The sequence below is a fragment of the Gobius niger genome (assembly GCF_951799975.1).
Source record: "Gobius niger genome assembly, chromosome: 11".
NCBI lineage: Eukaryota > Metazoa > Chordata > Actinopteri > Gobiiformes > Gobiidae > Gobius > Gobius niger.
In genome coordinates this window covers 27,813,439-27,827,921 of record NC_136862.1, presented here as the reverse complement: position 1 = coordinate 27,827,921, position 14,483 = coordinate 27,813,439, and the positions used below count along the sequence as shown (strand labels likewise).

Genomic DNA, 14,483 nt, shown 5'->3' with positions numbered 1-14,483 from the left:
GAAAAGCATATGTCAGGTTTCGTTTTGGAGATTTCTTCCACAAACTGTATTTCTGAAATAGAGCTGTATTGGCCCCAGCCCCCACCTGCGATTATTATCACATTCTAGAACGTGAGCAATTTTGTCAGGTTTTCGTCTCTTTTTTGTCTAGTTTTTGGGGGCTCTTGAAATCGTATCGAGTGTGCGAAGCGCTCACTCGTTGCACATGTATCAAGAAAACGAACATTGTAATTGGACGCGATATCGCCCCCTATAGGAATTATATGGAGAGTACAAATTTTTGTTCTACGAAAATACAAATAATTTGGCACAAAATTACATTTGGTCGTTCCGATCAGAAAAGTCGATCAGACCCATGCCATATTTTTCACGGTGTTGTCGTAGCGATGACCAGAACGTCACATTTTATTTTGATGGAAAATTGTTAAACTCCATAATTCAGCGACTCATGCGCTTTTTCTATCTCCTCGGGGTAAACCCTGGAGAAAAAGATCTAGAGAAGTGAGGAACCACTTTGTGGATTTTCTGCGGTGCAGCCGTAAGCCCAAGTAAAAAATGTAGAAATATGCTTCAGTTTGCAGATGTAGTGTGAGCATTGTCAAAAAACTTAAATAACACATTTTTTCTGTGCCAGGCGCCCCCTTGCTTTGGGCAGGGCGGTTGGCGAGGGCCGATAATCGTCGATTTGCGGCTTTATTTTCCGTTGCTTCTGTGTTGTGTTTTCACCACGTTTTTTGTCTCTCCTTGTAGATTTTTTGTTGCTTTTTCATTGCTATTTTGCGTTTTTCTTCCTCGTTTTGATGCTTTTTTCCCAGAAGCTTTTAGATTCTGGTAGTGCTGAACTGGAGAAAATGCACTCTGTCAATAGAGGTTAAAGGTACATTATGCCACTATTTATGTGGAAAAAAAGAAGTTAATATTAGTGCTATTTGACCTTTCAGTGACCCACCGGCTGGATGGGGGGTTAGCATGATGCCTTTACTTTCCATCCCGGTGGCCTCTAGAATGCTCCCCGGACCAATTGTTTTGTAGGGTTTCTGGTAGGTTTTCTCGGCTGATGGTATCTATGGTTAGTTACCTAAACCTACCAGCAACCGTAAAAACCTGAAACCCGGGATGGAAAGCAAAGGTGCTAAGCTAACCACTCATAGCCACTGGGTCACGGAAAGGTCGAATACGTGCTTAAACAGAGGCAAGTTTCTTTCTGATTAACTCCTCTCTCTCCTCTCTGGACGGACACTAACGTTATGGGAAGAGGCAAATGCCTAAATATTTTAGTTTCAAGTCAATTTTCAAAGACAACATTGTGCACATGTGCATTTAAACAGCCTGGCTCTCTGATTGAAGACTTACCACGGATTTTTCTCAGTCGTCCTTTGATCAAATTTGACCATTTAAAAACGCAGAGAAACGCTAAAATCTCAACTGTTTCGCTACGCAACACCACGCCCCCGGACAAAAAATAAATAAATAAATATATATATAGCGTTTCTTTTATATGAAATTAATTACATAAAACGTCCAGATCGTGACTCTTCACAGGTTTTTTATCGTGTTTCACTTCTGTTCATCACAGAGCTACCAAAATCACACATAAGGTGTATTAGAGTGTCTAGTTTCCATTTTTGGCACTCAATGTGTTAAATGCCGTGTTCCTGATTTTATTGATTAGAATCATTGAAATAGGGAGTGTTTCATTAAGTCAGTTGTGGTCCAAACTCGTTCCTAACTTTCCAAATGCATTGCAAACATCCACGTTCTTCACAGGGAAGAGTTCTTGACACTTTTCACTTCTTTCAGTGAGCAGTAACGCTAAACAGCAACAACTTGATCACCCTCAATACAGAAACTTCATAATTAGATACACAGCACACAAAAGTCCTTTTTTTTACTGCAAATGTCGGCTTTTACAGTATTTTGAAGGACCAGCTTTGCTTTTAGTTTTCTTGCACTTCTAAGAAAACATATTGAGTCTTTAATAGAGCTGAATAGAAGATGAATTTCTCCATTGTGAGATCAATAAAGGCTTATCTTATCGAATGAAAATGCACTGTATCAAGTGAGAATCTACAAAAACGATGCTGGGGTAAAAAACTTAAACTGATTCTCTCCTAATGCACGCCTAGCATCTCAACTCTTCACAGAATTCTTCAAAATTAATAAACACCATTAATGACAACGATAATAAGACATTTTATGAACCGTTTTATGAAGAACACTATTTCATAATGCGTTGTTGTCACTCGTCCTACAGCAGATTCCTTCCATAAAAGTGGGACTCTAGTTCCCTCCTCTTATGTTACATCTTGCTGTCAATCGGGATAACCTGCTAAAGTTTTTAGGCAACTTCATAGATTGGCCTAAATATGGCTGGTACTGTTAAAACATTGTTTTTTCGATGCTGGTACAAGGTCAAATACGCACAAATATCAACCTTGTTTTCCACATAATAAGTTTCATAATGTAGCTTTAACAATACTTGGTTTATGATCCCTATACTAAAATATTTATCATCTAGAATAAAAAAATGAACAATAGTGTTAATATATTCCATAAAAGACAATTTCTTTTAAATTTGTATCATTTATTTGAGCCGAAACATCCGAACAACTTTCTTTAGCACAGCCATCAAAACTTGGTCTATGAAGATAGATGTGCAAATATTTTGCTTTCGATAGTTTTTTGATGCCGGTACTACCTAAACCTTTTGTTCTGTAGCTTTAGGAAGAAGGAAGAACTTTACATGAGACATTCACCCCACACACACTGTGGTGTCCAGTTTCCCCTGGGGGAGACTGACAGAAGGGTTGTCGCGACTGCACACATCTTCGCCAACGGTCCCTCTGACCACCACCATACATTTATGTACGCACATCATTCATCCTGGCCTATTGTACATGTTTTTAGTGGTAGGGGAAACCGGAGGAAACCTACGTAGACACAGGGAGAGCAAGAAAACTCCACACAGAAAGGCGCCATCAAGGTGGGAATCAAACTCGGGACCTTCTAGCTGTGATGTATGAGCACTAACCGCTGTGCCACTACTAATACTTCTACTTCTACTACAGTCAGACTAGTCTTGGCTTCTTGCTATCGTTAAATTAGGTCTACATTCTGATTTAGATTTTCTTTTGTCCCGAGTTGGCCCTCGTTTAAATTGAAATCACAAATCTGGCGAAGTGAACCTCTCCTGAGACAGACTGCAGTTGGATATTTCCCATCACGCAGCCCGTCGGCGAGGCTGGTTTCGCTGCGGTTCAGATGCAGCCGCGGTGTTGTGCTTGACTCGGTTGGTTCATGTATAACTAATGGCACAGAGGAATGCCTGCTGTTGTCATGATAACACGGTGTCCAGTGTCAGCGAAAGTGAGTTGCTGCAATTTTAAAGAGCCCAAAGCCGCAACACAATGCCACCACTGTCTAATCCACTACTGGTGCATCTTAACCATGTTCCGCCAAACGTACCGCTTTTACCCGGGCTACATTGCTTTTCCTGCATCAGACCTGGAGTATTGTCTGCTTGAGTTTGGTTGTGACCGACATATGGATTATCTAGGGCAAAAAATATTACATGGACATTTAGTTGATTTAGCCATGTTTTGATTTGACCCTGTACAAAACTGATCATTGGATGTTTTTTTGTGTGATTGAAAGTAAGCCGATTCCGTTTAACATTCAGCAACTTGTGCTTAGACTTTCTGGTCGCAAAAACCCCAGTGGAAGTTTTTTTTTTAAATAATAGATTTACGGAAACAGAACCGAGCCTGACAATCTCCGACCAGTCACTGACTTTGGAGAAAAATAGGGAAATTGGCTAAATACAATATTTCACCAGAGTTATTGTTGTCGGCCTGTTTGGCTGATGGAAATATTTACCGGACATTTACTTTCAAACCGGCTAAAACCTGGCTACAGCCGGCTAACGGAGACCCTGGTCCCAACCCACTTGGCCTCCGATATACGATGAGATCAGGCATTATCACGATAGTAGTGTTTTGGCACTGTAATCCTCTTCCATTTATTTAACTGATGTGTCATTTTCTTCAACTCGTAACAGAGTTTTGTGTCAAATATACATGATTTAACTTAGAACGTTTTTTTGTTCCTAATGTTTGTCAATTGTTGAGGTTTCCATAATGTTTTTATTCCCTGAAGAAGGTCAGACTTTTGAAGTATCAATCCGTGACCCACAATCACACAGTTGTGGTGCGTTCACTGCCCTCTGTTCAAACCCGGTGCTGTTGGATTGTGTTGTCACCATCTGTGCCCTTTGGCTTTAGGCTCTTTCTCAGATTAGTTTCTTAATCCCTGCCATCTTTGCCATATTCATCTGGGTGTCATTGTCTTTATGTAAAGCTATTAACATTCAGATTAATGTTGACACTGACTGGACACGCTGCAGGGATTTTAACATGTGTTTGATGAGTGCCAGCATTGTTAGTGGGTTTTTAGTTTTAGTTTTATCCTACTATAGATATTCACACCTCTCTGCAATAAGTTTCTGGATTCCATGTATGCAGGAACCCTCCAGGTGCTCTGGTGTCCCCTAAAACAAGAAACATGTACAATAGGCCCGTGTGAATTAGAGCATTTGTGATCGTTCTAGTGGCCACGATCCAGCCTGGCATGTCTCGTATCAAATAAACAATTTCATGGTGAAATCGCAGGCATGAGGTCCCACAGGGAAGATGGATGGAAGTATCTGCACTTCATGATGGAAGTTGAAAGATTGTTTTCATAGTCCAGGGTACAAATTGTGGGACAGATATTGGAATTGAAATGATTAGATTGAAATAATTTAACCATCCATCTCTCCTTCCTTTTCTGTGCTTTGTAACAGGCTCACATTCCTGTGTTCATGAATGACCTGTTACCTCAGCGCCTCTGGACTTTGAGACCAAATCCCTTTAATGGTTTATGTCTGGAATCCAGCGGCTTACGCTTGTTTTTCTGCTTGTTCTGTTTCATGGACATGTGGGAATATGAAGATCTTAATGACTTAAAGCCTTAGTTGTGGACCTCTGGAGATTCAATGTTAAAGCCATCCTGCAGATTTGACTGTGTAGAGCTTTAAACCAGGTTGAAATGTTCTTTCGTCAAAAACAATCCTGGAGTAGTGTTTCTCTTCATTGACACAGTTTTGAGTAATCCTCTTCACCTTGGTTGTTATTCCCTGGTTAGTTCCTGCTGTACTTCCTGGGTTATATTGCATCATAGGGAAAAAATGACACAAAACCGTCTTCCACATTTTAAAAGCCCATAATCCAACACTGAGCGCTGAAAGTATGTTCACTACTGTTGAGATTACCAAGGCATTCCCACCGCTGCCTGTAGGGGGAGCCCCATGAAAACTCAGATCCAGCCCCGCTCTATGTCGCATTTGCATGATATGTCCGCCTCAAGACAAAAATGTCCACCTAATCAGACCGACGAAGGCTGCTGGATGCATCCATCCATCACTGCATTAAGGTTAGAGCCCAATGAATCCAGAGCAGTGATGGACATGTATTGGAAGGCTCTTCATGAGTTGTAGCCTAAGGTGTTCTTTTATTGCCCTTTCTTGACTTTTGACTCGCTGAACTTCCAACAAAGTATTTTTCATTCTTTTGCGGACACACGGAAATGCCATCAGTGGTATTTGAGTGTTTTTGAGGTGATTGATGGAAATGACCTGAGCTGCCGTGACTCTGCAAAGCTGTTTAAACAAAAGACCTTTCACAGTTTCAAACTGGGCTGCAAGCGAAATCATCCAGGTTGACGAAATGATCGTCAAGTTGATGTGATTTTCCGTTAGCAGATCACACCAGGTCGTTTTGATACCGACACAAGTTCCTAATCCAAGTCCCCGATCTGATGCCACGCAGTATTTTTCTAAATAAGTGCCCGCTGATGCCAGCCGTGGTCGTTGCACCGTGGCATCTGCGCTAGCGTTCAGAGCAGCATAAAAACAATGAAGGGTCTCAGACGTAAAAGCTCCAAAAAAGTCGAGGAGAATCCTTTCACTAACTGTTGCAGAATAAGCCGAATGCCCATCTCGGATCGCCCGTTGCATTATGGGTAATGGAATTTATTTTGACAATATCAATAGCTAGCGTGAAGCAACGAAGAAAGCTCTGATTTGGACCGTTTAACTTTTTATTTCTATGGTTTTAAAAGTTGACGATTTAAAGCGTTTTTTTTTTTGCGCCATGGAGCTTGTTGCAATATTAGCATAAAGTCTATTTTTACAACCAGGGCTGCGTATGGAGATAGACAGAAACGGAAAGAACTGAACGACCGTTCATATGTAGAGATGCTTCAAAAGTGACGACTAGCCTAGTCCTTGTTCACATAGTTGGAATAACTATGTGAGAACAACATTTTTGACCCTTGAAGGCAATTGTTGGACAAAGTCCAGCCTCATGTGGCCAATATTCATTACATTTAAACTGAATGAGACATAGAATCCTTGTTTTGTTTGGTCAAACGAAGATCCACGTACACATATAGGCTATGCCAAATGTACTTTATTTGTATATTATTTTATGAGTGATCTGATGGTACAACATGGCTAATCGATCGCTAATTTGACGGAAATTTACCCTCTATGTTTAACATCAACACCATTTTGAAACTTTCCCCTATGATTTCAGGACAAATTGAAATGATTTAAAAAGTGGCTGCACAGACAGGCGGTGTCTGTGTCGGGCTGATCCCAGGTCCTGTCCGCTATGGTCCGCTATGGTCCGCTATGGTCCGCTCTGGTCCGCTCCTGCCTACGGAGCTGCCGTCCTGACTTTTCCGCTTTCAAGATATTGACTACACAAATATTTGCAGGAAATGTCACTTGAGACTTATAGTCTTTAAACCAATGCCCGTGAGCCTTGTGGGTCACGGTTATGGCTCAATATACTTCAGTGTTCACGCTCCACTACCCGGACTCGCTCACACATTTCAATGGCGGAGTGGTTTCTTTGGGCTGAAATTAGGAGCCTGATTGACCCACACAGCGCAGCGCGGCTTATTGAGCTGCGTCACTTCGTAGTATTGGAACGGTATCGGCCGCCACCTTGAGCCCAGTTTATCATGTAAAAAAATGGTACCGGTACAGCCCTAACTGCTGACAATGCGACGAACTTCCAGAGGACATAGCGGAGACAACGCTTGGCGCCTGTGTCTGAAATAACAAGCCAAGAGATCCTTGTGTTTTTTAACTTATTTACTAAGGGAGCAACACAAATTGGGGCATCACGTGAAAAGCTGTTGTTATGATCTGGTTTTTAGGAATGAAGTTTGACAGCGGTCTTTCAGCAGAGGGACATCACCTTTGAGGAGTTTGCTTTACGAAACGTCTCTTGTCAACACCTGAGACGGCATGGAACAGGATGCATTCTTGAGTAGAAAATAGCAGAGATGTTTTGAACCACAAAGAATGACAATAATTACCGTTGTTTAGCAGGTAGTGACGAGTTGTGGTTTTGGAGACATTCTGCGTCCAGTAGCTAGATGAAAACATGTTTCAAGATCATTTTAGTTTGTAACTCGCTCCTTTCTAATTTCTATACTTTTCTATTTTATGTGAATTGAAAATGGATGGATGGATGGATGGATGGATGGATTTGCCAATTATAGTTTCAAAGTTCATTTTACAGTGCACGTTTTAGTTTATTGAAATTTGTGCGGGACTGAAAGCTAAACTTGGAGATGTCTGAACACTCGTAGCAGGTGTATTAACGTATATCCCACAAACACAGGATTTTGTGTGATTTTCAGAGTACTATATTATCTGAACAAGTGTATTCCTTACACTTTGCTAATTGCAACCATTGCATTTTCAACTTGATTGTGATGATTTTTTTAAATTCAGCTAGAAGTCGACATAAGCCACTGTGCTTCAACAGTTTTTCTCAGCCTTTTGTTGGGCTGAGTAAAGTTCTCATCGTCTTCTTGCCTCAGGCTCTATACTCTTCTTCTCTAGCGACGTTTCAGGTGGAAATGTGTACTGCCCGGCTAGGAACAGCTTTAAGGGCGAATATTTCGGCAAATAATAAATCATTGTAAGACACAAATATCGATGCCGCAGCCCTAGTCTTATATGTGATTTGTACTGTTTGAAACAGTTCTTCTTTCCCTCAAGCCGCCATGTTTGTTTAGATCTTTAAAGGGTTCTACTTTTCTGTGATCGGTTTATCTTAGAGACTAGATGCAAGTTGATCATTTTATGCTCATTACTGCCACCTTAGGTCTTGTGCGTAACTGCGGTCTCTATGTTGAGCTTGTGCATGACGCCACTTTGGACCCGAAGTAACAGCTTTTTGAGTGACAGTGCAGGATTTTAGAGGCAGTTGTGGTGAACAGGTCTGGGCTCATTGTACACATTTGGAAATGGCTGGAACATGCAGGGGGATGAACATACATAGTTTTAACATTTTTAAACTCCATTAGTCCCTTTAATGTTAACTATCTCGCTGGGTGCAAAGACAACATTAGCTTTTTTTCTCTGTAAAACATGTGATTCTTATGGTTTTCTGTAACAGTAGATTTTTCTTGCATTACTTTACATCTTTTAGATCATCTTTGCATCTGGCTCTTCTAGCTGCGAGGACAAAAACGCTATGTGAGCATGGCTGTGAGCTTAGCCCGGGGCCGACTACATTCAGGAGTGTCAGGTCCAAACATATGATGTGAATAATTATTATTTCATTATTATAAAATAGTTTAAACTCTAGTTTTTATCATATTGTCTATAGTTTTGTTAGCTGCCTGTACTTGTGCAGGTAAATAAAACCTCATGATTCCAGCCAGTTTCTTTATGTCTTATCAGCGCGGAACATTCCTTTAGCCTGACAACACTCGAGTCACAAAGACGGAGGTATTTACAAGTCTTGTATAACTCTAACGGAATTATCACACTATTGGTTTCCTCTGGGCTGTGGCTTTTCTTTGGCCTGTCTTTTGGTTTGTGTGATTTCTTACTTTAAATTATTAATTGAGTTGTTGCACGGTTTTGTTGCATTTTCCTGGAGCCCAAACAGCCGATTGTCCATGTCCTCCTTGTAGTCCTGCTGCAGCAAATGTCCTTTGACCACAATTTCGATTTGATCACATTTCATGTTGTGTTTCCACTAAAAGATAATTAAAATGTGCTATCTTCTTCTTTTGAAACTTCACACTTGACTAGGATTGCTTAAATCACCGAAGCAGAACTAGTGAATTGAAAAACCACTGAATGACAATATCCCAGGCCTTGTCCAGACTCTTAACTCACTTTGCATAAAATACCTAGACTTAAGGTGTCCAAATGTCTGATCTAAGGCATGTTTGGAGTTCACATGATGCACTTATAAATAATGCCCCCGACAAGACTCCATAATCTAAATATGGCCATTTCTTTTGTGAAAGATGGCGGCCGTATGTGCCCGACAAAACTTCAGGGCCAGCTTTCTAAAAATGAAGGTTTTCCTTACACCTTTACAACAACGTCTCCACTTAAGTAGCTCCTACAGACTCCACACTTTTCAGTCTTTGTTTTTTTTTTATCACTGTTTTCTTTCATATTTAATTCCTATCCTGAGCTATTTTGAGTTTTGAAACAATTTTTACGGATTTTTTCACCAATAACTACATTATATAATAGGTAAACAAAATATCAAAAATCCTCTCTGAAAACATCTTTAAAGAATGAACAAAATAAAACCATATTTTTAATCTTTGCTCTATGCATTATTTACATTTAATTGCCCAAAAATAGGCTTTTTCTGCCACCTGTAGTTCCTGCCCGATCAAGGAAATACAAAAAAAAAACAATCGTGACAAAACATCATCGCCAAAATCACCCACACAATCGCGTTTTGTTCTATTCCCCCGCAGTGTCTCGCCTCGGCTCCTAAAGCAGCTATTTGCCGAGCTCTTCTCTCTAAGGATGGAGTTACCTGTCCAGGTGAAACAGACACCGTCACACTATCCTCGGGACGCGTTTTCACTGAAAAACTCGCTCCGCTCACATTGCAGACAGGGACACCGCAATGAGCGCTCCCATTGGCCCACAGCAGTCAGCTGACCAAATCAACGGCCTCGTATGCCTAAATATGAGGTTGTTTTTACTACTACTACTATTACTACAGCGGTGTAACGGGAGAGTGCGAGGGCAGCGCCACGTGTCGCACCGAGCCTCCAGACTTTTAATACGGACATGGATATGTTTTTGACTGTGGGGCAGAGTTGCACAGGAGTCGGGGAGTATTTGGTTGCAAAGCTTTTAAAGTCCATGGAAAGAGCCATTGTTGCCAGTAGAGGGTGCTTGAATTAGAATGAAGCTAATTAGGGCTGAACATGGCTGTGTCGGCTCTCAGTCGTTCAGGTGTTGCCCATCTTCAATGAAGGTTCTTGAGTCATCTTCTGGGAGGAGTTTTAGCTTGGCTCAGTCCATCCCCTCTATTAATGGCTACTCTCACTTGTGGATAAACTTCATTGTAGTTCTAGGACTTTGTAGTTCTAAGTCCTAACGACCTAACTCACACCCGAGTTTCAGTCTGAACGGCCCTACTCTGAGCTGATCACTGCTAATTACCTGTGGATCAGCCTCATTAGCTTGATCGAGCCCTCCAGGCCTGGGGAGTAGAAGGCTGCTGTACAGCGGGACAGGTGGAATCTAAGACCTCCATTCCTGTTCATGGAGGGATTTTGTTTCTTCACAAAAACTGCTTCTTTGACTCCTCTTTCAAACCGACGTTTTTCTTTAGCTAAAACTTTAACCTCCCTGTCCTCAAAGGAGTGGTTGGTGGCTTTAAGGTGGAGATGAACAGCAGACTGGGGGCCGCTTGTGCTTTCCCTACGGCGTTGATGAATCCTCTTCTGGAGCTGTTGTTAGTTTTCACCAATGTAATGAATGATCTTTGCAATCCCCTTCTTTGCATCAAATAGAATAAATCGCATTGCTTTGTTGCTTTGTCTTCTCTGTATTTAGTCTGTGTGCTGGGCTTAAACTTTAGTGTTGCTGACGAAGACATTTGGATGAGAGGCAAAATGCTCTACGCTTCAACTCCAGAGTACAGAAATTGACTCTAGGACCTTCATTGATCCTGGAGGGACTGTTCAATATTTTGAAAATCATCCATTTCTAACACATCCGAAAACAAAAATGCATGGGAGCTTGACAATTTCTGTCTTAAGTTCTGATTTCATTTGGTTTGGTTCCTTTTGAGCCTTTTTTTGACCCTGATTTGAACAAACAAACCAACAATAACAAAAATGCGTATGATTTTTGCTTTCGTTCATTCAAATGCCATCGAATTTCCTTCTGCTTTATCCGTGGCAGATCGTGTACTTGGTAGTATTCATGTCCTCTGTGAAAGAGGTGAAGCACTGCAGCCCTATTAAAGTGACAGTCTGCAAGATTGCAAAATGAGGAGAGAGAATTTGAAATCTACAGCCCGGCTCACAGCTCGTCTCATTGGTCAAAGTTATGGCACCGATTCTGCTCAGTTGCTGAAGTCATCTCCTCTCGGTCCAACCACGTGCCGCACCCCCCTCCCCTCTCCGTCCACGCCGTCTTCCCCGGCAGCGGAGCCTCATTCTGGGATCCGCTCTTCTCCCCGTTGCCCCAGAAACCTCCGGGCTGTGTCGGAGCCACTTTAGGAATGCCCCGGGACACGCCGCTCCCATTGTCACGCTCCACCCCCTCCCCTCTCTCGCTCATTCTCCTCTCGCTCTTCACAACAAAGATTGGGATGGCATTTTTATTGTGTGTGTAATCTGATTTTCATTTGATTTATTTTGCCGTTACGAGGGAAGGACAACCAAGCACAACATAGTCAGATAAAGCTGTTGCTACGACTACTACTTAGAGAAATATTTATACTAAGTACCAAATCTTTATTTATTTATAATAATAATAATAATAACAACGTCTTTCACTTGTATTGCACTTTACAAGCCTGTGTTACCAAGTTTCTCAAAGCTCTACACTAAGGTCATTATTCGTTCACTCCCTACACTGTGACCCTACACTGTGGGTAGACTGAGCGAGGCATCCAGTCTGTGCCATCGGCCCCTCCGACCACCCCCACTCACTCATTCTGGCCTGTTGTACATGTTTTTAGTGGTAGTGGAGGAAACCGCAGACGCAGACACTGGGAGAACATGCAAACTCCACACAGAAAGGCCCCGTCCAGGTGGAAATTGAACCCGGGACCTTCTAGCTGCGAAGCACAAGCGCTAACCGCTGTGCCCCTATTTTAAAGCATAAATTTCAAATCTAAAAAAATCGCAATGCTTTTTTGATGAAATCGTGCAGCTTTATAACAGCAACTGTATTCACACTTTTCTATTGAATATTTTGAGGCTTTTGAAACAACTTTGCACTAACACCACTTTTCCTCTGATACAAGGTGACTCACTTTCATAGATAAATTTACATTTTTAACAAGTTTTATGAGAATTCTTCTGTACAATAAGTAATTTTAGTAATATTTATAATTGAAGAAAACATGTCATAGTTTCAATGGTTCTATGTTGTGTTTTTTTACTAGTTATACCTTTCTGTAAGAAACCCTATGCGCAAAAAATGCTCCATGCTAACTGCTTTATTACCACATACTATACCTCTTTTAACCCCTTAACTCCCACCTGAACCGAGCACATTTTCTCCAGTTTGGCTTTACCCCAATTCAGAAGCTTCTGGGAAAAAAGGTGTGAAAATAGCAACAAAACTGACACGAAAACAATGATGGAAATGTGACTAAAAAGTGAGAAAAGTTTGACAAAAAAATTACAAAAAATATGACAAAAATGTTATAAAAATTTGACCAAAAAATGACAAAAATTAGACGAAAAAATTACAAAAAGAAATGACAAAAATTTGATAGAAAATTGACAAAAAGTTGACGAAAAAATGACAAAAATGTGACAAAAAATGACCAAAAAAATGAGTTACAAAAATGAGTTGAATAATACCCAACAAAAAAATTATGGAAAAAAAATCTGATGACGTGAAGAAAAAGATCCTCTCGGTTCAGGCGGGAGTTAAGAGGTTAAAAGCTTGTATTTTGTACTTTTTAGTCGCTAGATCTTTAGTCTTAGTCGTTTTCCAAATGTGTTAAGTCCCTAAACTTAAACTTGCTGGGAATCGCCAGAACTATTGGCACCCAGTTCGCCACTCAAACCTGTTCCTCTTTACACTGAAAACTTAGTGCTATGTACAATTAAGACCTCCCTTAGCATCAGTTACTATAGTCTGTTTCATTGTTGGTCAGAAGAAAAGGAGATTTTCATTCATTTATAAATGATTTTGTGTTTTCCAGACACACAAAGCCTTTGACGTTTGCGGACTGCATCGGGGACGAGTTGCCGGTGGGATGGGAGGAGGCGTACGACCCCGTGGTGGGCTCATACTTCGTGGACCACAACACGAGTGAGTTTAACCTTACGTCTGCATCTCCTTCTTCACTTTGACTCGCTGCTCTCCATCTTCTTCTCCACTTTGACTCTCTGCTCTGCATCTTCTTCTTCACTTTGACTCTCTGCTCTGCATCTTCTTCTCCACTTTGACTCTCTGCTCTGCATCTTCTTCTCCACTTTGACTCTCTGCTCTACATCTTCTTCTCCACTTTGACTCTCTGCTCTGCATCTTCTTCTCCACTTTGACCCTCTGCTCTACATCTTCTCCACTTTGACTCTCTGCTCTACATCTTCTTCTCCACTTTGACCCTCTGCTCTACATCTTCTCCACTTTGACTCTCTGCTCTACATCTTCTTCTCCACTTTGTCCCTCTGCTCTACATCTTCTTCTCCACTTTGACTCTCTGCTCTACATCTTCTCCACTTTGACTCTCTGCTCTACATCTTCTTCTCCACTTTGACTCTCTGCTCTACATCTTCTTCTTCACTTTGACTCTCTGCTCTACATCTTCTTCTCCACTTTGACCCTCTGCTCTACATCTTCTCCACTTTGACCCTCTGCTCTACATCTTCTCCACTTTGACCCTCTGCTCTACATCTTCTTCTCCACTTTGACTCTCTGCTCTGCATCTTCTTCTTCACTTTGACTCTCTGCTCTGCATCTTCTTCTCCACTTTGACCCTCTGCTCCACATCTTCTTCACTTTTTCCCTCTGCTCTACATCTTCTTCTCCACTTTGTCCCTCTGCTCTACATCTTCTTCTCCACTTTGACTCTCTGCTCTACATCTTCTTCTCCACTTTGACTCTCTGCTCTACATCTTCTTCTCCACTTTGACTCTCTGCTCTACATCTTCTTCTCCACTTTGACTCTCTGCTCTACATCTTGTTCTTCACTTTGTCCCTCTGCTCTACATCTTCTTCTCCACTTTGACTTTCTGCTCTACATCTTCTTCTCCACTTTGACCAAAACGGGATGGAAGAGGGGGGCCTTCTCCCATCCCGTTTTGTACAACACTGGTATTTTTTCTGAAAATGCCTCACGACTTGACTTTCATCATTCTGGTTCATAGCGTTCAGTTTGTGGTTCGTTCTAAGCCTCCTCATG

General features: G+C 41.4%; 1 protein-coding gene across 1 annotated transcript in view; it reads left to right on the top strand.

Moving 5' to 3' along the window:
- wwc1 (WW and C2 domain containing 1) overlaps positions 1–14,483 on the top strand; it is a 44,253-nt gene that overhangs the window by 3,231 nt on the left and 26,539 nt on the right. Inside the window, exon 2 of the mRNA XM_079565943.1 lies at positions 13,281–13,390. Within this exon, the coding sequence (XP_079422069.1) occupies positions 13,281–13,390 (110 nt within the window). The remainder of the gene's footprint in view (positions 1–13,280; positions 13,391–14,483) is intronic.